Source organism: Cydia fagiglandana, chromosome 23, assembly GCF_963556715.1.
Source record: "Cydia fagiglandana chromosome 23, ilCydFagi1.1, whole genome shotgun sequence".
NCBI lineage: Eukaryota > Metazoa > Arthropoda > Insecta > Lepidoptera > Tortricidae > Cydia > Cydia fagiglandana.
Genome location: NC_085954.1, coordinates 9,335,199 through 9,361,801, shown reverse-complemented (window position 1 = coordinate 9,361,801; position 26,603 = coordinate 9,335,199). Strand labels below are relative to the sequence as shown.

The window sequence follows — 26,603 nt, the reverse complement described above, 5'->3', positions numbered from 1 at the left end:
CTAAACTAAACGCAACTGTCACTGTCGCACTAATTTGGAAGAGTGATAGAGACATAATGCTTTTCGCTGTCGAAGCGATAGCGATTGTTACCTTGGCTGGGCCGACAGATTTTGCCGACGCGGAGAAACCCTAAGTGAATGTGATATAGTCTGTTGTGTTGTTATCAGTAGCAATGTTTATGATTTGTCGTATCATGCGCAGTAGCCGTGTAATGTAGACACGCGATGAAAGAGCAACGCGCTCGCAATACTGTAGCAAGCGTAATAAAACGCTATTTACTTACTTAAAACTATGTGACTATTACTTCATCTCATATCCCTTCAAGTGGCGGTCACCCGTGAATGGTCGGATCGAAAAGCAGTAAACTGGCGGTCCACTACTCACGGGTCGATGCGAAAACCAGTAAACTGTCGGCCACCAGTGAGTTGTTTATAAGTTGTTGCCGTATTTAGAGGTTAAATTGAACGCATCTAAGTATAGTTACACTCTTCTAGCGCCCAAAATTAGGTAGAGAGTTAGACAAGGATAGCATACCGTAAGAAACTCAAAACTTCTGCTGCTGACTGTACCTGCAGGGTGTTAACCGTGAAGTTCATGCATTAGATCAGGGTGATTTCATCTCATTGTACACTCGAACGCGATAATAGTGCAATTCCATTGTAGTCACGTAAGCTGACACACCACATAGCCAGCCTCTAATCTCATGCGGAGAACACAGGAGTAGAGAAACAACAGAGTGGCAACTAGGTATTCAACCCGTCAGGAAATTGCGTACTGAACTTATGTTGTCAGTTACAACTTGTGTATATGGAGCTAAAAAATGTAGGCACCTAATTCATAACGCATACTTTAGTCAAACGATTTCCTGACGAAATAATACGTTGAGAAATACTCATAGAGATGATATATATGTGAAAACGGAAGTGCTCCCTTTTCGCTGTAATTCTGTTTATTCTGTACGAAATGAGGTCCGGGTGCGTAGCCAACGTGCCACTCGTTTACGTTATGTCGCGAACGAAACGAAATTGTCACTGTCGCACTAATATGAAAGAGTTATAGATACACAAAGCGTTTCGCTATCGTAGAGCAAGCAATTCTTACCTTGGCTAGGCACCCTGTACAAATATTTATATGCCTACCTCTACCTAAGTAGGTATTTAAAGAATCACATCTTTTTCTTACGCTCCTTCAAGCGTAATCAATCTCAAAGCAAGTTTGTATCCAGCTGTCACTCTGTTACTTTCCTTAATCACATCGCCAGAATAATTGCCGCTTGCACTCAAATTATCAGTCAATCTAAAAACTAGAAAACTCACCGCATTAACTATTAAGTCATAGGTATGTGGCGGCAAAAACGACAGTGTTTAGCTCCGGACTGTGGTAATCGGTGTAACATCGTTAACACTGTTGACTATCTGCTCTTATATCTTATTGCAAAGGGATAAGGTCCATTAAGGATCAGTTAAGAGTTTCTGTTAATACTTTGGCGAAACGACGATTAAAATGTACTCACTGAGATATGTGATTTAAGTTGGTACTATAAGTTTAATGTGTTTTGTAACTTTAATAGTTATTAGTACCAGAGATGTGAAAAATACTTTATAAAAAGTATTTAAATACAAATACTTCCTTGATAATACTATTTCAAATGCAAAATACAAAATAATTTTGAATTTGTATTTAAATACAAATACATATTGGAATTTTCCCAGCCCCACTTAAACAGTCCATTGTTACGCCTGTGTACAAGAGTGGGGAAAAAGATGATCCCAATAATTATAGACCTATTTCTGTACTTCCCGCCATTTCCAAAGTTATTGAAAAACTAATTAATAGACGACTTTTATCATATCTGAATAAATTCAACATTATTTCTGACTATCAATATGGCTTTCGACAAAACAGATCCACAGAAGATGCAATCCTTGCTTTAACTAACTTAATTGCAAATAAATTAGACAGTGGTAACAAATGTATAGCAGTGTTTCTTGATTTAAAGAAGGCGTTTGATACTGTGTCTCTTCCCAGTCTTGTACACAAATTGGAATGCATAGGAATAAGAGGACTTCCGCTAAAGTTGCTGAGTGACTACTTGCATGGACGAACTCAGAAAGTGAAAATAGGGGACTTCGTAAGCCACGAAACTGATATAACCTTTGGCGTCCCGCAGGGAAGCGTACTTGGTCCCACACTGTTCTTAATTTATATCAATGACTTGACTAACCTTAAAATTAAACATGGACACATTGTCTCTTACGCTGATGATACTGCCCTAGTTTTCGAAGGTCGATCTTGGAAATCAGTTTTTGAAACTGCAGAGGCTGAGCTGAATAGGGTGGCCACCTGGCTAAGAAGTAACCTCCTAACGCTTAATGTCAATAAAACTAATTACATATGCTTTAGTAAATATAACAGTAATCAACCGAAAGTTAATCTCAAACTGACAATACACACATGTCTCCAACACGATAGTCAATGTGAATGCAAAGCAATAGAGAAGGTTAGTTCTACTAAATACCTAGGTATAATGTTAGATCAGCGTCTGTCGTGGAATATACACATTGAGTATGTCAATACTAGAATAAGAAAATTAATTTGGTTATTTAAAATACTCAGACACATCGCTCACAAAAAACTCCTCAATCAACTGTATATCACAATAGCACAATCTGTTATGGTTTATTGTATTAATGTCTGGGGAGGGGCAATAAAAAGTAAGTTTATAGAAGTTGAAAGAGCGCAGCGCTGCCTGTTGAAAATTATGTATTTTAAGCCGTTCAGATTTAGTAGCGAACTTTATGAAATTAGTGACCAATTGTCAATGAGAAAATTGTATGTGCTAAGCGCTACTTTGAAATTACACAGAAATATTGTATTTAAACCTATGCTCACTTCGCGAAGACGTAAACCTAGAGTAATTTCACAATCTAAATTTAAATCTATGTTTGCAAAAAGACAGTACGCTGCACAATCTGCATATATCTACAACACAATCACTAATAAGTTAGGTATTTATGAATTACAATACCGTAGGTGTAAAATAGTGCTTACTGAGTGGCTAAAACAAATGGGCTATGAAGGAACCGAATTATTATTATACAAGGCTTCATCATAAAACTTAGGTACCCCAAGCTCACAAACACACAGACTAATTTACTTAATATGCATATTGGTTTTTTAATTTTAAAAATAGTCTATTTTAATTTTGGCTGATTTGATTTAATGTAATTTGAATGTAATGTTATTTGATTTAATTTAATTTAGTTAGCTAATACTTAGTAACAATCTAATGTAATTGATTTTAGTCTAAATTTAATTTAATTTCTTTTATTTATTAATTTAATTTGATCAAATTCAATTTTTTTGTGCTACATTAATTTGGATGCTTTTATATGAATTTTAATGTAATATTATTTAATTTTATTGAATTTGCATGTTTCCTGTATTATAGTAATATAGTGACAATGCTAATTTTAGAGGAGCGGGATTTCCTGCCACAAGTATTTCATATGCTTACTAGGAAATTCCAACCTTGATTCTTATTTTGTAAATGGTAAGAACGAAATAAAATCATTTTCACGAAATAAAATAAAAATCATTTTCATTTTCAATACGAAATAGGTATTTTCAAAATACTTTTTGAAAATACAAATACTTTGCGATAAAAGGTACTCTGAGTAGTGAGTCTGAATTAAAAACTAGGTATTACTCGGAATTTCCGAGTTGAAAAGACTCTTTATTCTTTGAAATCAATCCTCTATCTAAAGTACAAATTTCTAGTTGTTTGCTCATATTAATTAACCGGTAGGATGTAGGTATGGATGATGGTTTTTAACGGCCAACTTTTAAAGCATTAATTTGTAATGTTTTACAGGTAGTATAATGCCTCTCGTTAGTGTGATGAAAACGTCTCGTTTGTGTTTCACCAGGGCAGAAAAGTTTGTTCTTCTCTCGTGCCTTGAAACCCTCGCAACACTCAAGATTCCACTTTTTTAATCACTCGCTATGTTTGTGGTCATGTGCGACGTTACTAAACAGATTCAACAGTTGTTCTAATTAACTAATTTAGTGCCTACATCACAAGTGCTTTCTCTAAATTGTTACCTATAAAAACAATATTTAGCCTTGGTTTTTTTTTTTATCGTAAGTGCAAGGAATACCTAAATACATTATATGTAGGTGTTACGTATTTACTGATACATGTAGGTAAATTATCCATTTCGATATTTATGTGATCGAACTTCACTCAAAATCCGTCCCCATTCTTCCCTTACTGTAGCCCTTCTTGTACATTCATGGAGTGGTCCATTGAATGCATTTTTGGCTAGGTTTGTCCAAAGCATTGGTGACTTTTCCCTGCACTACAAGTCATGCCACAGACGTATCGTCTCGACGTGTGTGCCAAAGAAAGTGAGAAAGATTAAGATTAAGTGATATTTATTTGTGTATGCTATATGTAGTTTATCAGAATTATTAGTTGTTCGTTGTTCAGTTGTTTTCCAATGTTCTTATAAATGCCTCTGTTCTCCTTGCACCATTCATACATGTCTCTGTTTGGCCCGATGGTTGACTGGTAGATAATGCCATTAGGCATTAAGTTCGCCATTTGTACATTATTTTTTATGTTTTGTGCAATAAAGTTTAAATAAATAAAAAAGATTTTTAGACCTCGGGGTTCGCAAAACATTGTGCGGAAAGAGTTATAGAAGCGACTGATACGTATATTTATTACGTTAAAACCTATAATGCCAAATTTATTCACCAATACTGCTTGTTACATGATTTATGCGATCCGTACACGCAATATGGAGTAGCAAAAACACCGTTCTACATCGTAAATGCTTTGGTAATTCCGGGTAGCAAATCAGTTTTAGTCGTAAACTTTGCTGTTATCGTATACCTTAGTAAACAATTAAAATTTATAGCACAGGAACATTTTTAGTCACGACTACATACATACTTAGCAGCAAAAGAAATACAACTAAGGTTGCACTGAGAGAAAAATCATTAGTAAACTAAACCAGGAATTAAAAAACAGTTCTGTACTGGGGGAAAAAATGAAGTTTAGTAATAATTATAGACGTTTCACTATTTCTGTAAAGTTTATTTATTTCTACAAACAGCTCAGTAATTCTAAATCTAATTTCAACAAACAGATAATAGAAATTGCAAGAACTAATAGAAATTGCAAAAGTCAATTTGTTCCTATTAGTTAACTCTCCTTACTGTACACGGATTAAGTTTATTTTTGTAATTCTAAGTGTGTTTTTGTTATCCTTTTCTCTCAGTGTGGTTGGTTCCAAACCGTCTGTAACAGTTAAATTTTATTATGAGAAGCTTCATAGTTCAGTGACGTTGATTAGCCTGTTAAAATTGTAATTAATTAGTGAAACTGGTCCTTACAATTGAACAGTTTAGAATCAATAGTAGGTAGTGGATAAAAAGCGCTGGTGGCCTAGCGGTAAGAGCGTGCGACTCGCAATCCGGAGGTCGCGGGTTCAAACCCCGGCTCGTACCAATGAGTTTTTCGGAACTTATGTACGAAATATCATTTGATATTTACTAGTCGCTTTTCGGTGAAGGAAAACATCGTGAGGAAACCGAACTAATCCCAATAAGGCCTAGTTTCCCCTTTGGGTTGGAAGGTCAGATGGCAGTCGCTTTCGTAAAAACTAGTGCCTACGTCAAATCATGGGATTAGTTGTCAAGCGGACCCCAGGCTCCTATGTGAGCCGTGGCAAAATGCCGGGATAACGCGAGGCAGAAGCAGAAGGAGTAGGTAGTGGATAAAGAGTACACATCAAAAGTTTACTACGAATGGTTCCTGCATTAGTATACAGAGTGTTTGGTACATCGTTTGCCAAATTAAAACGGCAGATAGCTATAGTCATTTGCTATCTTCTCATCATATGTATATCGTCGCCTAGTGCCCATAGTATATTCAAGCTTTGCTTAGTTTGGGGCCAGGTCGATCTGTGTAAGATTATCCCCAAAATGTTTTTTTCTCCTATAGCTTTAAAAAAGAGATATATCTTCATATAGGTAGGTAGAGTGTGGTGGTTAGCGCGCAGTGTTTTATTATTTATAAGGAAAGAAATACACTTTTAAAAGCCTCTATTACTTGCATCGCACCAAATCGCAAGCGATTTTTGATAGGTACGTTGCGACTTTTGATCGATCAGTTGAAATGAGCAGGTAGTAGGCACGTTAAACCTACTGAGCTGGCCATGTATCAAAAATTCATGTGATTTTTTTACAAGGCGAGTTTACTTAATTGGTAAAAAATGTTAAGCCTTATTTTTCTGTGTTTTTGTATGCCATAACTCTTATTTACACAACTTCCGGTTATGCGAACCTAACTTCCGATTATGTACCTAGGTTAAATTAGGCAGAAAATCAATTCGTAATTAACACCCGGATTAACCGATACAAAACTGTTGTATAAAAAGTTACATGGCGTAATACACGCAAAAATGTTGCATACCTAAATTGTACGAGCCTACATTACATCCTCTCATATTGAGACTACGCTAACACGGGCCTATTCGACTGCGCTAAAGTAATAGGTATGACGTAGCGTAGCTAGAGTGCTATATGGCTATAGTAGGACATAAAATAGTAGAAAATAAATAAAATGGACCTAAAAAATCCATACTAAATTGTTGCCATGTTTAAGCTATGGTAAAGATTTACTTTACTAAGCATTTTACGTCAAAATTGTGACAGTTACGTACGAAATGGCGCCAATAATTTTCTAAAATTTTTTATAACCTATTAGTGATAGGAAAGAAACATAGATAAAATCCATATCAGTTAACTTTGCACCAACTTCAATAGAACAAATTATAAACGTCATATTTTCACAGAAATTTGACTTTTCCGATAAAAATTCCACGCTTTGTCGATAGAAAGTCTTGTGTATATTTCGTTTGGACAGACTCTAACAATGTTGTAAGTACCAAATTATGCTGTCAACTCTTCAACTATTAAATTATACCTCTGTTAAGTAATACTTCCAACCAAAACACAAACAACCGTAAGGTATAGTTTTGGTCAACATGTTGCAACCGCGGTTGCAATTATGTACACCATCCAACACTGGCATTAAGTCGTCAAGAGCACTCATTGACAGTTAATATCGTACATTCTTGGTCAAACGCAGCCCTGTAATATTTAAACTGTAACATTAAGCCTTGTATAAAGTGTTTAATGTGTTAACTTTACTGACAATTAGGATAATTAAACAACGTGTTATAATATACCGTGTTATACCGTGTTAAACGTCATTTAAAGTGTAATTTCATAACCACCCTATTTATATGTTCATTAGGTATTATGATTCATCATTCATCATTCGCAATCAACAGCTTTGCGTTCGATGTCTTTTATTTCTAACTACAGAGCACATCAGTTGCAGTATGTAGGTAGGTACGTGAGCGTGCGCAAATTTTGGAGTCGTGCACGCATAAGTCAAGCAAACGATGTGCCGTCTCTCATAAGGATCTGTACATTACAACATGCACGTCCACGTCTACGCACACGCATCCAGTGCGTGCATTCCTTTAAAATTAGGTATGACTGGTATGTTGGCTCCCATGTTCACTGTTTTCGTGCCTACTCCCCGTAACACCACATATCATGTGCATCATTGCTAATAAATTCGCACTAATGTGACATCGCGATCAATCTATTACGGCTACACAGAAACGATCATGATAGCAATTAATTTGATAGACAACGCGTGTAAATATTGCTTAAATGGTTTTTACACTTTTCAACTGATTGAATGAAAATTTGATTGTGTTGGCAATTGAGACATTAATATATTAACATCACCTTTGTACGTAGTTCTCCCATTATCTCGTACTAAGCCGATAGTGGAAATCTAGAACAAGATACGATAGATTACGATATCTAATTAGTGGTCTATCACCATCGACTCGAAAGTCTAGCGGCTGGATTCATTGATCTAGTTGTGGTTGATAGGTATAGTGTAGTTCGCGGTCGCAAGACGGATTGCTACTGAGGGCCTACCGCGAAAACCGAAATTCGCAAACTGCGGGTGTCTTTCTCTTTTACTCTCATTAAGACGTAATTAGAGTGACAGAGAAAGCTCACTGTACGTTCGAATCCTACGGGGGGTGTTCCTAGAGTTAATAATAATTCAGCCTCTATACGTCCCACTGCTGGGCACAGGCCTCCTCTCAAGCGCTCTCAAGCGCGAGACGGCTTGGGCTATTGTCCCCACGCTAGCCCAATGCGGATTGGGGACTATACATACACCTTTGAATTTCTTCGCAGATGTATGCAGGTTTCCTCACGATGTTTTCCTTTACCGAAAAGCTAGTGGTAAATATCAAATGATACGTCATAATTTCATAAAAAAAGCGCTGGTGGCCTAGCGGTAAGAGCGTGCGACTTGCAATCCGGAGGTCGCGGGTTCAAACCCCGGCTCGTACCTATGAGTTTTTCGGAACTTATGTACGAAATATCATTTGATATTTACTAGTCGCTTTTCGGTGAAGGAAAACATCGTGAGGAAACCGGACTAATCCCAATAAGGCCTAGTTTCCCCTCTGGGTTGGAAGGTCAGATGGCAGTCGCTTTCGTAAAAACTAGTGCCTACGTCAAGTCATGGGATTAGTTGTCAAGCGGACCCCAGGCTCCTATGTGAGCCGTGGCAAAATGCCGGGATACCGCGAGGAAGAAGAAGAAGACGTTATAATTTCATAGAAGTATGACGTTTAAAATAACACTTGCACTGAGTGCTATCAAAATCGTTGCAGACTTGTCTTGGTCTAACTCTAGTCTATTGTGTATAATTACTACAATGTAGAGTTAGGTTCAGTGAAGTAACTAACTCGATAAAAGTTGAACATAATACGTTACATAATAATAGAAAAGTTCGCACCATTTGTCTGTCCATTGTAAGCCGAAAAGAAAGGTTAAAACAATTATAAGTGAGCTAACACGTTATTTTCTGTTTTGGATGTAAGTATTTTAATCCGCACTAAATAGTCACACGCGAATTATTCAATTATAATTAAAACTAGCGTTTTGTGTTGTTAAATGTATGAGAAACTGCCAGAAATCCAATACTAAATAGTAAAAGTTATAGGTAAAACCACCTAACTGTAGTCCAATAATACAGCTATGGTCTACAAGTCTAACACTTAATTAAGTAGGTAGGGACCAGCAATGTTATTTTTAGGGAACTAATGTTGTCTCCGAACTTACTTAAGTAGGTAATTCAAATAATAGTCAAACTTAAACCAAAGATATTCAGAATCAGAATCAGAATCAAGTATTTTATTCGTGATAAACTTAAAACTAAAATTACATACAAGAGTATAACTATATTCGAGTTAGTTTTTGACCATACACACACAACATTTTGGACTACCTATATTAGTTTAATGATTTTACGATACCAAAGCAACAATTTCGCTTCATTTCTAATGCTGTGAAACTTGAGATTTGAAGTTTGAACCCAAGCCCAGCTTCGCAGGCATGTCACCATAACTAGTCTCAACCATTCAACCATGACCAAAATGATTACAAGTAGGCACTTTAACCGCGTAATGACGAATTATGTAAATGCCGAACTAAACTCACATGTCGATGTGTAACCGTGGTTTTCTACGGCCTGCGGTTAAAGAGAGATTCGCCAAATTACCGGAGATACCTCTATGGAATGCCTTACACATGACATGAGACAACTTGTGGAATAAGGTCCGACGAAAGTTAAGGCAGGGACAAACTAAGCCCATATACATACGCAACGTAGTAACAACTTGATTCCTGACCCACTGAAAAACCTTTTGATCGTGATCGTCATTGGCATTACATTGATTTAAAAAGAATGTTAAAAGTTATCTGTTTTACAATGTAAAATATCAAACAAAATCAAATCCAAATGAATGTTATTACTTAAATATTTATCATCCAAAATCATCGTTTAAAAGTAAATTCTACCAGAAAACATAAGAAAACAACTCAAACTATGCATTTGATTACTTTGCCTCACATGTGAATTACTGACAGCAAAGTGCAACTTTGCTATCCCTTTTTAGAAGTGCAAAGTAAGCCTTTCCATGCTGGTGTGGTGAATAAAATATTATGACACTGTGAAAACGTTATATGGTGGTACACAAATTGAGTTCTATTGTATTGACATGACAATCTGAAGATCTGAACCCTGAACTTTGTATGCTTGGAAACGTACTCGTCTCGTCATGCATTGAATTGCGTTGCAAACCAATTTACTTAAATACCTTTAAACCAGCAATTCTTGTTTATTTATATACCTATATCGGTATGCATCATCATCATCATCATCATCATATAGGTTTTTCGGGGATCTCGGAAACGACTCTAAGGATTTCGATGAAATTTACTACTTTTCTTTGGGGTTTTCGTGGGCGAAAAATCGATCTAGCTAGGTCTTATCTCTGGGAAAACGCGCTTTTATATGTTTTCTGAGTTTTTATGTGTTTTTGAGTTTTTATATGTTTTCTGTGCAAAGCTCGGTCTCCCCGATATTTACTTATAAATCCCTCACCCGCTTTTCCCTGAAGAAGAAGTTCACAAAAATTTTTCTTTTTATAAAACTTCATTTTCTTTTTTCAGAAATTCTGATCAACAGAAGAAGGAAACACTAAACCTCAGCGCACACTGGCTCGACTACAATCATGGTTCGTATACCTACATACTTACTTAAACATACCTTTAGCCGTAGCAACCTAGCAACACTACGGTAACACTAAAAACTAAATTATCAAATGTTTAAAACCTAACTTTAACGTTGGGCCAACGCCAACGCCAACGAGGGACGCATTTATGCGTTAGAGGGAGCAAGTGATATTGCTATCTCATTCTACCGCATGGCTGCGTGTCCCTCGTTGGCGTTGGCGTTGGCCCAACGTGAAGAGGAGCATTTAGGAACTGCTTGTAATTAGTAATAGGGCTCAAGGATTATTATAATTATGACGATAAACGTAAATTATTTATTTTGAAGTAAAGTAAGGTCTCTGCTCTTAATATCAGAAATACAACATGTCTTAGCTACACAACATTTAAAAACACCTGCAAAAGACCGTTGCAAGATAACATGTTCTAGTCTAGTTCAAGATATAAATGGCAACTTCCTTAGTTAATTGACCAAAGACAGCACTTATATTATTAACTACAGACAACTTTCGTATCATATAGGATAATCTAGTCCAGAAGGACTGACTATTAGAAACTAGTAAATGACCTAGAGACATAATAATCTTGACATAGACACTGATTACGCGACTGCTATGCAAATATCACTATAAATAGGCGGCCATAAATAAATATTGGAGTGGAATGAAAGCTTGAGGTGAAAATTGGATTATGATATCAGGAGAACATTCAGGGTGTTTTCTAGTTTAAGTTAGACGGTGCGAGAACTCGCATGCGAGTTTCATTACATTGCGGTATTTGATTGGTCGGCTGAATTGGATGTAAGGATGTAACCAATAGTCATGGGCGTACGCAGCATTTTTTAAGGGGTGGGGCAGAAGTAGGGGAGGCTGGGTACGTTGTAACAGGGTACGGTTGAAACAGAAATTATTAGTTCTTGGTCAGAGACCAGGGTGGGGCAACTGCCCCACCTTGGCCTACCGTGAGTACGCCTATGCCAATAGTCCTCAATGTAACTAAAATTGTATTCAAGTTCGCGCCCCGTCTAAATCAGCCCTTAAGCACTATTAAGGATGACGATACGTCGATTGTAGTTAAAATCTAATTATTTCACATCAACCACGAAATAAAGCACTAGAAAAATTAACGGAAAAACGTAGGTAACATCAGTGTAACAAATTCCGTCATAGGGTATATTCCGTCCACTAGCACTAGCGTTTTTCTCAGACAACATGGATAATTTCGTCTAAATAAAAGGTAATGGTTTTTTTCCTACGATTGAAAATAAAATAAATATACCCTCGTGAACGGAATAGTCCCTATATGACGGAATTAGCTACGTTGACCATAACCTCTAGCCGCCCAGAGACCTATAAAAAGGTCTCCTGTTTCATTATAATTTGAACTTTGTGTTGACAATATTAAAATTTCATTTTGCTTGGCAAAGTTTAAAGCAAAATTGCATGACTGAAAATCGCTGAGTCACATCCATTTCACTAGACAAATACTTGTTAAATATGTCAGTTTTTTATATTATACATGTATCTACTTCATTGAAGTTCATATAGGATTTTTATAACATTGTTTATTTGTTTACAGTGGGTGCGAGTGTGGATGGCGCTGACCATATCCGGCGCGTACTCGCAGACAACGCATACGGTAAGCTTTCATGGTTAAATTCTTCAGCTATATACATCCCACTGCTGGGCACAGGCCTCCAAGTTCAAATCAGTAAGGAATCCTTCAAAATCCCTAGATTGAAACGGACCGAAGCATCGAACCTTGTCCGGAGAAAGTGCCGCACCGTATATAAACGACGTTTGCAGTATCGCTTCCTGCTCGCGGTCGTACAATGGAATCAGCATAAACCCGACCCGAGGTACAGGAGGGAGCGGTCTCCATACATTCATAACGTGAAATGTGGTTGGCCGATCTATTTTACAGATGGCGCCAGCGTAGGTTCCACACTGTCAATCCTACTGAAATTTTCTGACCGGGCCCGTTTCTTAAAAGCTTGTATTTTGTAATACAATCCCTTTCTAACAAAAGCTGTCAAATAGTGACACCTGTGCCTTGTTTATCAAAAGCTTGTAACTTGTAATACAAGTGGAAGTCCCTTTTTGACAGCTTTTGTTAGAAAAGGACTGCCACGTGTATTACAAGTTACAAGCTTTTGATAAACAGGGCACTATTTGTATTACAAGTTACAAGCTTTTGAGAAACGCGCCCCTGGATGCAGGTACAGGTAAAAACTACATTGCTGCCACATATACAATAAAGATCGATCTTATCTTATCTTATCTTATAAACCTATGTTAGTTGCCAACCACATAATGCCTAAAAAGTTAGTAGACCGGCCAACCGCTTTGAGGCGATTTCAGGAAAACTTTTCACTTGTAGATAAAGCAAGCCAATGTCATTTTCTGATAAAAAGAGCTCTAGGAGAAAAAGTCTATGAAAATGTGCTAGTATGTCTAGATCTCAATGAAAAACAAAATATCTGGGAGACCGAGCTTTGCTCGGAAAACATATAAAAACTCAAATATGCGCATTTTCCCAGAGATCAGGGGGCCGATTTTTGAATTTCGACCACTATATTTCGTGTATTTCGTTAAATAATATCTCCACTACTAGGCATTTAAATATTTTAAATTCTACTAATAGAGTTGTAATCGAGTGGTCAATACCAATAGATTACAAATTTCGATCGCTCGTATTTCTAAAACTAGCATTTCGCAGTTTTCCACCGATTTTCGAGTGACGAAATCGAGCGATCGAAATTCAAAAATTGGCCCCCAGACCTAGCTAGATCGATTTATCGTCCCGAAAACTCCCGTACCTATAGCAAAGCCGGGCCGAGATCCGAATATATAAATATACAAGAATTGCTCGTTTGAAGGTATTAGATACGTATTAATTACACACGAGAGTATCAATATCAATTTCATCACGGCAACTTACCGAGATGAAAAGCGCAAGTGACTTACGCCACGCTCGCTCGCGCGTGCCGTCTCGAGTTCTCGACTATTAATAACAATCCGATCTTATTGTCTATTGTTTATTATCTATGGCTCTCTATTATCTCTGGTACAGCTGTTCGGCGTTTTTTGCGTTAATTAGCGAGGTGGCGTAACTCTTTTGTTTTAAGTTTCGAACTGTAATTGCTTTCTTGATGGATGTGTTTTGGACTTTTGGAGGCTGTTACGTGCTGCATTTGCTTCTTTTCTATTATTTTTTAAGATATAGTTAATGATAGTAATAGTATATACCCATAATATTTTCTTTAAATATCTAATTATGTAATAATTATTCTTGGTTACCAAGACAAACAATGGAACATCACTTTAATTACAAAAAAAAATTGTTAACATTAGAGATTTAAATTTAGCATATTTTATTGTACGTAACTTATTTATGATTCATTTATCGAGGTTAATAGCTATTAAATACACGGATGTAGCACTATGAAATATAATTCATAGTTATAATAAAATATATTTATTGCGCGCTCATAATAAAAAATATGAACACAGTAGATACTTAAAACGCTCTTCGATAAACGGAAATAAACTGCAGAGATACTACCGGCAGTCGGTTTTATTATGTTATACAATTATATAATAGTTTCAGAATACCAGTACATAAATAAAACATTAATCATTTCCTCTTTATCTTACTATCACTATCGTTAAACTTCTATGTATAAAGCTCTAAAATCAACAAGCTTAACCAAAACAGTTTAAGGGCCGATTTTACTAAACTTAAACTAACATTGCATAATGCTTACATAAAGCTCTGGGTTCCGAGTGAAAGGAACTTCCTATCGGTCTGTCTGTCCGAGTGATTGAGCGCCTAAACTGTGCGACGACAGGTGGAATACCTTCCTTGATTTGATTGTTGAGTTACTGCGTCAGCGTTAACTTACAACACATACTTACTTACTCGACCATACCACAGAATAAATAATAGTACTAGGTATGACAGAGGACACTCTCTAACAAAACGCGTCTGTTACGATCAGGACAGCTATGGCCATTACGAGTAGATGCCTAGATGGCGACAGCGCCACGCGCGGCTTATGGCTAGCCACCAAAATTGGTGTGGAACGGATGTACTTTTAGCTACCTTTAGCAAATCGACGAAATCGCGAAGTCAGCCACGCCTGACCGTACAAAGACTTGTCGGCGCGCCTAATCGAGGCTTCTTTTTTTTTTTGACGTAATGCTTTTTGGTGAGGGTCAATCGGTCCTCGCTAGGAGTACGGGCGGCCGATTGCCTTTAAGTTTGTATTATTTATTAAATGATTTTAAATTATCTATTTCGCCCAGCGTATTAGTATCGCCATACAGCGGGGAAATACGGCTAGCCTTCTGGGCACCTTGCCTGTTGACGGCGATCTGGGCCAAATTTTTTAACTGTAGGTTTTTAAGTTTTATTATGTTTGTATAAAATATTATCCTACTTATCAATCCGATATTTGTTGCAGTCTAGTTGTCTGTCCTTTTGTATGGAAAACATCTTTATGGTCACAGAACATCTGAATTTACTAAGTGATTGGGATTCAAATTACAAATTTTTAGCGATTACGGGGTTGGTCCCATAGTAAAAGTTGCTCAGTATAATCCCAAAACCTTCCTGTAGGTGCAACGGAAATGCAGTTATTTTTTAGCCACCTGTATGTAATCGTAAAAGCGAATGTAGTACCTAACGCCGCCACGCTCAACACTAAACATATCATTACTCTTACACATCTTTGTTCCATTTCCTTGTATGTGTATGTGTATGTGTGTAATGTATTGTAATGGAGGTTCCGGTGTTATTAAGAACAGGAGCAGTTTACAAGCAAAAACTGATCGATGATTTCCATTGTGAAATTATGATTGTTCTTGGTGTGACGGAATGGATCTAGAGACAATCGTACAACTTTAGTATGAAATATCGTTTGATGTTGTAATAATAACTTTTCTTGAGGTAACCGGACTAGTAAGGCCTAGGTTCTCCCTTCGGTTGGAAGGTCAGGTAGCAATCGCCGTGGGACACAATGCTTGGACATCACCGTTAGTAAAGGGGCCCACTGATTAACAGTCCGCCGGACGGTATTGGCCTGTCAGTTGTTCGGAACTGTCAAAGTTTTGTTTTGTGTTTTGCTAACTGACAGGTCGATGCCGTCCGACGGACTGTTAATCAGTGGGCCCCTTAAGGTAATGATGGTATGTAGCCTAAAGTAGGTAAGTATACAGGGTAGTCTAAAAAATAAGTGCATTCCCGTTCCCATAGGTTTTGGGATTATACTGACCAAATTTTACTTTACTTCACTTTAAAAATCACGAAATTAATTTGTCTGTTTCATTCATTTTGGCTGGTCTATTTTCTATGGGAGGGCAATTTTTTTTCGCGATTTCGGGGTTGGTCCCATAGTAACAGTTGCTCAGTATAATCCTAAAACCTCCCTGGCAATGGGAATGTACTTATTTTTTAGCCAGCCTGTATACTTCCCGACTCTCCTGAGGGAGACACAGATTCCCTCAGGTTACAAAATGTATTAATTTATTATATTCATTAGTTACGAATTTGAGCCAGTACTTCATTCCTAAGCCAACACTGGGAAGGGACTAGTCCCTCCCAGGTATTGTGGAAGAAATCTCTCCAATTCATATTCTTCAATTCCCAGGAATTATGGAAGAAATCTCTCTAAGCTATAATACCTCTAAATGGTATAGTGTGATTGCATTATATGTATAATACGAAGTTTCATTGCACCGCATTCTACAGCCGGTGTTCAAAGCCCATACCGAAGACCAGGAAACCATAAACACACGTGGCTTTTCGCTCGCGGAAGGCATCGCCTAATCAGTTCTAAACGGTCCTAACTCTGAACCCATTCAATAGTAAATAGGCCTTTATGTTACTGTTGAAAAATAATCCGCGATCTCCTTATAAGCAGCCCTGTTAAATCTATTACCAAGCGAAGAACCAGTATATGCGTGGTCTTTAAATCCATAACAATTTCAAGTAATTGTAGATCTAACTATACTAGTTTCATGTTCGACGTTCGAACTATGCGAATAAAAGTTGCTCGAGAGTAAAAGTGCCCGGGAGCGCACATGAAAGTGAACATTTCAAAGGCAATGTCTAGGTTTTGCAGTTGGGGGAATAAGGGCGGAAGTATTTAAGGTATATGGTCACATAAGTCAGTTGGTCGCAGAGTGTGAGCGGCTGTAAGTAATATTTATCTTTAGATAAAGCCTACGATTATTTGAAAGTTGTTATAGCTACGTATAAATCTGTCTTTTGTTTCGTTGCTCATACAATAATTTATTTGTACTATACATACATAATCGCTTGATTATTGTTTCAACGAAATGGAAGCCTACATGTGCACATGTATAATCCGGACCCCTATTCGACAAGCGACGTTTGACGTATCGTGTTGATCTCCCGTTGATGTGGGAAAAATCATAAGTTCTCGAATACGTACAATGTCAAAATTTGACATTAACAATCCACAGTTAGGGTGACAAGCAAACCAAACCGAACCACCCTTTGTTTAGAGTTGAGTTTTGGCTGTACCAAATGATATTACCCACCGTTGATGGAATCAGCACTCAGTATGCAATAAAATCAACTGTTGATTTGACGTGGATGCGAAATCTGACAGTTGTACATGTCGAATTTGGCCCCAGAGGTCATTTCACGGGCTCCATTTCACATTCTAAGTTTAAAAGTGGCGAAAATTTGGAAAATATTCCTATGCACGCTTTTAATCGGTCTTCTATCGCGCCTATCCATTACTATAGTGGTATCTTTAATTGCTATCAAAGCTCGTAGAACTTACTTATAAATTTTACAAGCAATAAATCACTCTAGTCAGCTCTGAAAAGACAGGTGTACGGATTGATTTATTATTACGTGCCGCTATATAATTTACAATGTCATAATCTTATCTAGTGCAATGTAGGTAGGTACATATATTATATAGGTACCTACACTAAGTATCAGCAAAGAGGTACAGCAAAGAGTTATTGGGGCATTTAAATAAAATAAATAAATAAATATTATAGGACAATTTTACACAGATCAATCTCGTCCCACGGTAAGCTCAATAAGGCTTCCATTTAAAGTTGTACCCCCACTTGCATTTTAGATTTTGGAATTATTATATTAATTAGAAACAAAATAAATAAATTATATTATTTCCACTCAGAATCACGAGTCCTTTCGATCCTAATACGAGAAAAAAATGTCCCCAAAACTACATATATATGATGTACATATATGTGATACATGTATGATGGTGGTTTTTTGTCCGTTTTGTGTCATACAAGAATGCATTGAAAACCGTAACCAAACGGACCAAAAATTTCACTAGAAAAATTACACTTAGGGCCACTTGCACCATTCACTAACCCGGGGTTAAACCTGGAGTTACCATGGTTTCTAGTGCAATTTGACACTGGCTTAACGGTTTGACCTGCTAACCCCGGGTTAGTGGGATGGTGCAATTGGCGATTAAGCCTCTAAAGTTTATTTCAGACCATGTCAGTCTGTATCAGAAAAAACACTAAGCATTTTTATATTCAGCAAAACAAATTGCAAGTTGTCATGATTTAACGAAACTTGATTTAAGAGGTCGTCGTTGAAAAGCTCGAGCTATTGAAATGTTACGTAAGCGACGGGTCAGGTTTGTTGGTAAACAGTGGCGTGTAAAATGTATGTTAAGTGGGCCATTTGCTCGTCCGGTGATTGGGAGGCACAGACAAGGCATCCTCCAGACTGAGCATAGTTGCGCTACCCCCTCTGCCACGCATACGGTAATTTTACTGCATGTTCGAGTCGAAAGTGTCTTTGTGTGACGTCCGTGTCTTTGAACGGACCAATCACGGCACGGGACTTCGCTCACCTCGTCCCGCGCACCCCGCACATTTGGCATCATCGGTTGCATGAAATAATTGCTCTAAACTCGGTCTAGAGGATTCCTAGTCTATGTTGGGAGGCAATCATTTCTTGATTGGACATGAGTGACGGCATTATTGAAAGATGTTAAATGAATATGTAAAAGCTACAGACAGTTACGTTAGTTACGATTGACTAAATAAAAAACTTTAGGTTTTTTAAATTACTGGTAAAATTTATAACATGTCTTAGAACAGCGGTCGGCAACCTTTTAGCAGCCAAGGGCCACACAGTAGATAACAAAGTTGACGCGGGCCGCACTTTGTAAATACATATTTATGACTTTATCAGACATTGCCGTTTGACAATATTACATACAAAATAGCCAGGGAGGCTCGCGGGCCGCCTGTTGCCGACCGCTGTCTTCTAAGATTAAGAACCTCACATGATGTAATAGCATATTTTTGAATATATATAGCAATTAACAATTATTTACTTAAGTCGAACTTCACATTAATGTGATTTTTAACAGTGAAATAAGCTTGTCCCATTTCACACTTCGGAACCTAACCTATAAATGCAGGTAGGTTAGCCCTTCTTCTCTTTTTAAGTGTGTGCCTTAGAAAATCACTTCCGGTAGACACCTTTTTGATGAGAAAATCAAACCATTGCCTACAAAATTAATAGGTGGTTTAATCATATTTTATATTCAAAGATACCTGAAGCTATAAAATGCACCATAAAATAGATAAATTTAATTGAAATAAGTATCCACTCCCCTTTGCATGATTAAAGTAACGCCCATACATGAAAAAATAATAACTCGATCGCTTCCGAGTTCCAAAACAATTATTGATAATAATAACTCTCTCCATTGCGTCACCGTGTGTTTTACGCAATACAATGACATGGATATTGAATTGTAACGTTATATAAATTGTATTAGAGTAATCTAATCTTTATCTCCGAAGTGGAACACCTGTTAAGTAACCGATGTATAGCTTCGGAGCTTTTGTGATACAAGGAGACATGTATGATGGTGTCAACGTTTGTGTATTAGGTATTACATAGCGTGATAAAATTACGTTTGAGGGCATAGTGTTTAATTAAATTAGGTATCGTTAAGAGGTCTCTACATACCTATGTACTTATTTATTTATTTTAATAATGTACCTAAATGTAAATAGGTGCTCAAGAGACTCCACATAGTAAAAATACTTAAATTATTAATATATTTTATTAATTAATGCTATTTTTTGCAGAAAATTCAGCAGAACGGTGTTGGCTACGAGTGGGGCTGGCAGCTGACGCCGCAGGGAGACGGCACCACAGGACATTACTATGTCAAACTGCCACAGGTAATATATTTGTTTATAATAATAATAATTCAGCCTATATATGTCCCACAGCTGGGCATAGGCCTCCTCTCATGCGCGAGAGGGCTTGGGCTATACTTAGTTCCCACGCTAGCCCAATGCGGATTGGGGAGTTCACATACACCTTTGAATTTCTTCGCAGATGTATGCAGGTTTCCTCACGATGTTTTCCTTCACCAAAAAGCTACTGGTAAATATCAAATAATAATTCGTACATAAATTTCATAAAACTCATTGTTACGAGTCAGGATTTGAACCCGCGACCTCCGGATTAAAAGTTGGACGTCATATCCAGCCACCAGCGCATCACAGCGCAGCGCTTGAATATTTGTTTACTATAACGTAAAACGGGGTGAGTAGGTTTCGCGGGGAGAGTTGGGTTATGAATGGGGAGAGAAGGTTTGAGAGGGGGGTGAGAAGGGATTTTAAAGCTAGGTAATGCTACAAAAACAATGTATTCCAATTTAAAATGGGGCTATAGTAATACGTATGATAAAAAAAATCGATCCAACAATCTTCCAAAATCACCTTTGTGTGAAAAACCCTCTCACCCCAAATACGAGGCACTACGGGGTGAGGTGGGTTTTCCTCTTTATCGTCAAAGTTATGAAATGGAACTACCCAAAATAAAATACAAACTAAAATACAAACGTCCGAACCACTTATTATATACACCATTCAGTTTTCACATGTAAAAATAAAATTTTATCGAGGTTTGAAAGTAAAGTTTCAACCAACCCACCCCATTTTACGGTACCGATAATTCCAAATGGTGATCACGTACCTTCCACTTTTGATACCAAGTACCTTCAACATACCTTGTTTCTTCTTACTTCAAGGTATTATATACGACGTTTTGCACTTCTTACTGTCCTCCACTGCTCCATTAAATAGGTACTTAATATCCGTTGCCTATTACCTCTCCTCTTGTCTGTATAATTACGAGTACGTTGTATCTCATGAAGTGCGAAAGTCCGTAATAGAGAATCAAAGTGTTTACTCTTAGTATACAGAGTTGGAGCTGCAGGGACAATAACCTGCAGCTCCAACTGCAGGGAACGGGGCAGAATGAACGTGCCACGTGATCGACAGCCCGCCTTCTTCCGACCGGGCGTCCCTACACTACATCTACATCTAAGTATATACCTAATAAAACTTCTGTATTTCAATTTCAGAACGAGCAGGAGGTTCGCTACGTGGCCGACGACACCGGCTACCACGGCGCCGTGTCCGTGAACACCGGCACACACACCGCCAGCATAGCACTGGGGGAGCGCGCGCTACAGTTCACAAACACACAGGTTAGTTTCGGCCATTGACAACGGATTTAAACGAACCTAGCTAATAATAAGTACAAAGAAGGTGTGTCCGGACATGTCAGAAATTGGAGGTTATTCACATGTGAGGCAAAGTAATAAAATGCAAATTTTGAGTTCATTTCTTATGTTTGCTGGTAGAATTGACTTTTAAATGATGATTTTGGATGATAAATATTTAATAACATTCATTTGAATTTGATTTTGTTTGATATTTTACATTTAATATTTGCTTCGGGTTGGTGAGGTGAAAAATTTTGTGTTTCACTCGGGGGCAAATTTTGTTTAACCCTCGTGCTTTGAAACCCTCGCAACGCTCAAGATTTCATTTTTCGAACCACTCGCTACGCTCGTGGTTCAATTTTGGAATCTTTTGCTTGCTCGGGTATCAATATTAGCACGAGCGGTTAAAGAACAACTTTGCCCCCTTGTAAAACAATAGTTATTTGTGTTTGTGTTTAATGTGGATAAAATGCAACTTTGCTTTCGTTTTCGAAGTGCAAATTAAGCCTTTCCGAGCTGGTGTGGTGGAAAGTAACGAAAGGGCTTGTAGACTTCTCAGCTTTATTTTCTAAAATAAACAATTGTCTCGTTTCAGTTGCCGGTAACGACACAACTGTACCAAGTATCACCGTCCAATGACAATCAAACCCAAGCACCCGCCACGCCTGCGCAGCCCGTCGATATATATCTCCTTCAACAACAGTTCTCCTCCGGCGAACAACAATTTCCACAAGCAAATGTCCAGTACACAATACCTAACTACTACTACAACAATAATGTAGCTACACCAGCCTACTACAACATACAAACTCTACATCCTATCCAACTAAACGAACAGATTAGTGATAAAGTAACGAATTTTGAGACGAAGCAAAGTGAACGCTCTAAACCTCTTCAAAAAGAGGATAATGCTGAGCATGAGCAAGACCATGAACATCTCACTACCAATGTTGTTCAAGTCTTCAAAGATCACAATTGCACTGACGAAGACGAAATACCTAAGGAACACAAGGACGACTCACAAAAACGTACACGTGTCTACGCTGAAACTCCTACGTATGACATTCGTAATATTAATGGTAATTACGGTATTAGAAGTACCGAGAGACCGTTGACGTATCGAGGAGCTGTACATTTCAAAGTTGAGGCCCCTCGAGGCAATGCAAGGAGTGAAAGGTATTATTACAACGAAGTATCTACAACTATTCGCAGTGTGACCACAGAAGATGATCGGATTGCTAGACTAGTAGCTTCGACACAGGATATAATATCGAATGAAGATCTGCTCAAAATAAATCACGCCGCTGAAAAACAGACCAATGTGCATAATGATGATATCATCAAACCAAAACCACGATTCAGCTTAAAAGCAGAACAAACTCGATATGACCACTATTCCACTGTGTCACCAAATACTCAAAGAAACAGGATCACTGAAGAAACTCGATATGACCACTATTCTACTGTATCACCAAATACTCAAAGAAACAAAATAACTGAAGAAACTCGATTTGACCACTATTCCACTGTATCACCAAATACTCAAAGAAACAAAATCACTGAAGAAACTCAATATGACATCTATTCTACTGCCCAGCCAAATACTCCAAGAAACGCAAACCCTGAACAAGCTCAATATGACAACTATTCTAATGTGCCATCTACTCCAAGAAATAGAATCACAGTCAGAGCTAAAATACAAAACATTGTTGACAGTGAAATAGAACACTTACAGAATGACCAGAAGAAAGAGGATGTTCTGAAAACAAATGCAAATCAGTACACGTTTGCTTCGCCTATAGTTGTTCAGGATTCAAATTATGACAATTTCAAAGACCAAATTGTTAACAATTTAGTTTCAACTATGGTTCCGTACTTACAAGACGGCTACGAGATTGTTGGAGTAAGAAACAGTATTGATGAGAATTTAACGAATAGTGAAGACAGTCAGGACAGACAATCTTCTTCCGAGGACCTAGTCAATGTAACGCCAAGACCTGTAAGCCAGAAGTATCTGGCTCCTATCACCGTTGCTTTAAGACTTTACAATGCGAATGACTCCGGAACATTCAACACTGTGGATGATCATGAAGTTTCAGATAGCGAAGTCGTAACAGATACAGTGAAAAGCCCACACAGAGAAAAGACTGTTGTAGAAATCCAGCAATCCATTCCTTTGAGCATTACACACATAAATGATGTTGAAGTACATGAGTATTTAGATGAAGGTAGGAGTAATGACAAGGGACCATTAGACATTGCCAAGTCTTTATATCATACTTACGTTGACGCTTTGAGGTCTATGGACTCTTATGGACAGAAGAACAACCGGAATAACGCTAATTTAATTACTGATCAGCAAAATGATTCTAGAGAACAATTAGAACCAAGTGAAAATATTCAGACTGAAGTTGAAATTAGACCCAATGAAGATAGTAATGAGAGAAATGAATACGCAAGGCCTTATAACACTTATAGTGTAGACCAAGATCACCCAATTATTCAACCTATCATTATTGAAAAGGAAGTACCGGTCACTAAATTCGTTGACAGATATATAGAGAAAGAAGTACCGTATCCAGAGAAAGTGGAAGTTGTAAAGCATGTGCCGGTAGACAGGCCGGTTGCTGTACCGGTACCATATGAGAAAATTGTTGACAGACCAGTTGAAGTCACCCGTTTCATCGATAAACCTTACCCGGTAGAAGTACCGCATTTATATCCGGTACAGGTACCTTATCCGGTCGAACACAAAATTTATGTCGACCGACCGGTACACGTCCCTTATCCTGTAGAAAAGGTTGTTGAAAAACAAGTCGTTCATCAAGTCCCTGTACCTACCCCGGTAGCCGTGCCAGTAGGAGTACCCGTCGAAAAAAAAGTCTTGTACCCTATCCCAATAGAACACCGGGTCCCATACCCTGTTGCGGTAGAAAAACCGGTGACAGTTGAGAAAATAGTGCACAAAGAAGTACCGGTTCCATATGAAGTTGAGAAACGGGTACCCTACCCGGTACATTACGAGACTAAAGTGCCCGTTCCTTATCCCGTGGAAAAAAGAGTACCGTACCCGGTTGATAGGGTTGTCGAAAAACCGGTAACAGTTACGAAATATGTCGAGAAGCCGGTACATATCGAAGTACCAGTGCCACAACCAGTACCGGTTGCGGTACATGTACCTCAACCTTATCCGGTTGACAGAATTGTAGAGAGAAAAGTACCTTACCCGGTCCCGGTTGACAGGATTGTTGAGAAAAAAGTTCCAGTTCAGGTCCCGTACGCTGTTGAAAAGGTGGTAGAGAAAATTGTCGAAAAGCCTGTAGTGGTAACTAAATATGTTGACAAGCCTTACCCAGTTGAAAAGCGCGTGCCGTATCCAGTTGAAAAAATTGTAGAGAAAAAGGTGCCTTACCCGGTCGAAGTGCCGGTCCATGTCAAGGTTCCATACCCGGTGGAAAAGAAGGTTGAAAGGCCGGTGTACGTACCCATTAGAGTGCCATATCACTTTGAAAAGCCCCAAGATTACTACACCTATGCATACCCGCACGGCGCTGAGCAGACACAAAATGTTCCCAGATATCAGCAGTTTGCTGAACAACGAAAGCAAGCGAGTCCAGCGACAAATTTAAATCTTAACGAAGTACAACACAATTACGACCAAAAGGCCCAACAATCGTACGCTGCTCAATACAACCAATACGTTAAAGATTTAAAAGATAGAAAGCCTGCTTCTTCTGTACAGACAACACACTGGGGAAATTTATATGCGTCGTCTTACCAGTATATCAACAATACACCCAAGTTTGAAATCCAAAAGAATCCAGCACTATCAAACTACATTCACTATTTAACCAATAACAATAACAAGCAAAATGACTACTACGGTCCGCCGCCAGTTCGCAATGAACAGCATTGGGGACAACAGAACAACTATTTCGTCCCTAATTCGGAACAATTGAAATTACGGAGAGCCGATAGGACGCCGAAGGTATCGAATTTAAGGATAGAATATGGGTTTAAGCCACCACTGATCCCTAGCACTGAGATTGATCTAGATGGTTACCCAATTAAGAAAGATTAAAATTAATGTCTGAAACAAATGTTACCCATGGTCATCGCTAGAGTCTGATTAGGGAAAATTTAACCAAGTAAGTTCTGACGTGATAACAGTTGAGATGAAAGTTATATCCATAGGTATCTTGCCATCGACCTACTAAAGTTTATATGGTATCTACAGGAAGTATTCGTTTATATAATACTTACTTCGTCCATGCTTCGCCCCATATTTTCATTTAATCATTTATCGATTTGTCTTGACCTACCTACCGATGAATCTTGGAAAAAGTTAAATCATTAATCCAGTTTTTTAATAGGTAGTAGGTAGAATTATGGCTCTATCAATACCGAAGCTTCTGATAGTTTTCGAACAATAAGGTATCCGATGCTTTTGATTCGTAGGGTTACCCAAAAGTCTGTTTATATACTCGTAGGATGTCGACAAATTTAATATGATGTTGATGACCGATGACATCCCAAAAAGGCGTATATGGAAGTAGATATGATTTTATTTGCGCAGAAGAATTTGGATTGCATCCATATAATTTGTGATACAATTAAGAGACAGACGTAGTACCTTAGTTTTTGTACATAGTGTAATTTGTAAACCTATAACCTATAGAATTGTTACTTGGTGTATATTAAACGAACGAAATGTTCAAATTTGTTTTTATATTTGCGAGATACAATTGTGTGTTCAGAGTTATAAACAATACTCAATTATTGTAATTATTATTCAAGTCATTTACTAACTTATTCGATATTAGTCATAAGTTATTTTAATAAACAAATGTAAATAGGGGAGGTTTTGTTTTAACTTATTTTCATTAAACGGTTATACTTTTTACAAATTATTTTCATTTAACTCCTTTGCAAAATAATATTTTTTTTGTCAATTTGACAGCTATGTACATGGCACAGTACGGCTCCGTAAAGTATAATTCTATGGAACTTGCTAATTATGCAAACATATATGTATGTTGTAACTATGTATGCATGTGTGTATGTATTGTGTACTGTATGTAAGTCACTAGTAAATTCATCATTCAGAGATAATTTCAATATGGCGGTTTGTTTACATAGTTAGCAAGTTCCATAGAATGACGCTTTACAGACAAGTCGATTCACAAGAGCACGAATGGAATGAATGAGTGAATGAAAATATCTGTGTGTATCACATTAACATACAAAATGGTGGCTCTTTGTGTAACTCACACAAAGTCACACTCATTTCATTCATGCCAGCGTTCTTGAATCGAGCTGTACAATGTACATTAGGTATACTATCTA

At 37.7% G+C, this 26,603-nt stretch overlaps 1 protein-coding gene across 1 annotated transcript in view; it reads left to right on the top strand.

The window, feature by feature from the left end:
* Window positions 1-25,573, top strand: part of LOC134675847 (uncharacterized) — a 40,212-nt gene extending 14,639 nt beyond the window's left edge. Inside the window, exons 2-6 of the mRNA XM_063534149.1 lie at window positions 10,631-10,695; window positions 12,269-12,328; window positions 19,825-19,920; window positions 21,114-21,239; window positions 21,853-25,573. Coding sequence (XP_063390219.1) covers window positions 10,693-10,695; window positions 12,269-12,328; window positions 19,825-19,920; window positions 21,114-21,239; window positions 21,853-25,338 — 3,771 coding nt within the window. The 5' untranslated portion in view covers window positions 10,631-10,692 and the 3' untranslated portion in view covers window positions 25,339-25,573. The remainder of the gene's footprint in view (window positions 1-10,630; window positions 10,696-12,268; window positions 12,329-19,824; window positions 19,921-21,113; window positions 21,240-21,852) is intronic.
* The last annotated feature ends 1,030 nt before the right edge of the window (window positions 25,574-26,603 follow it).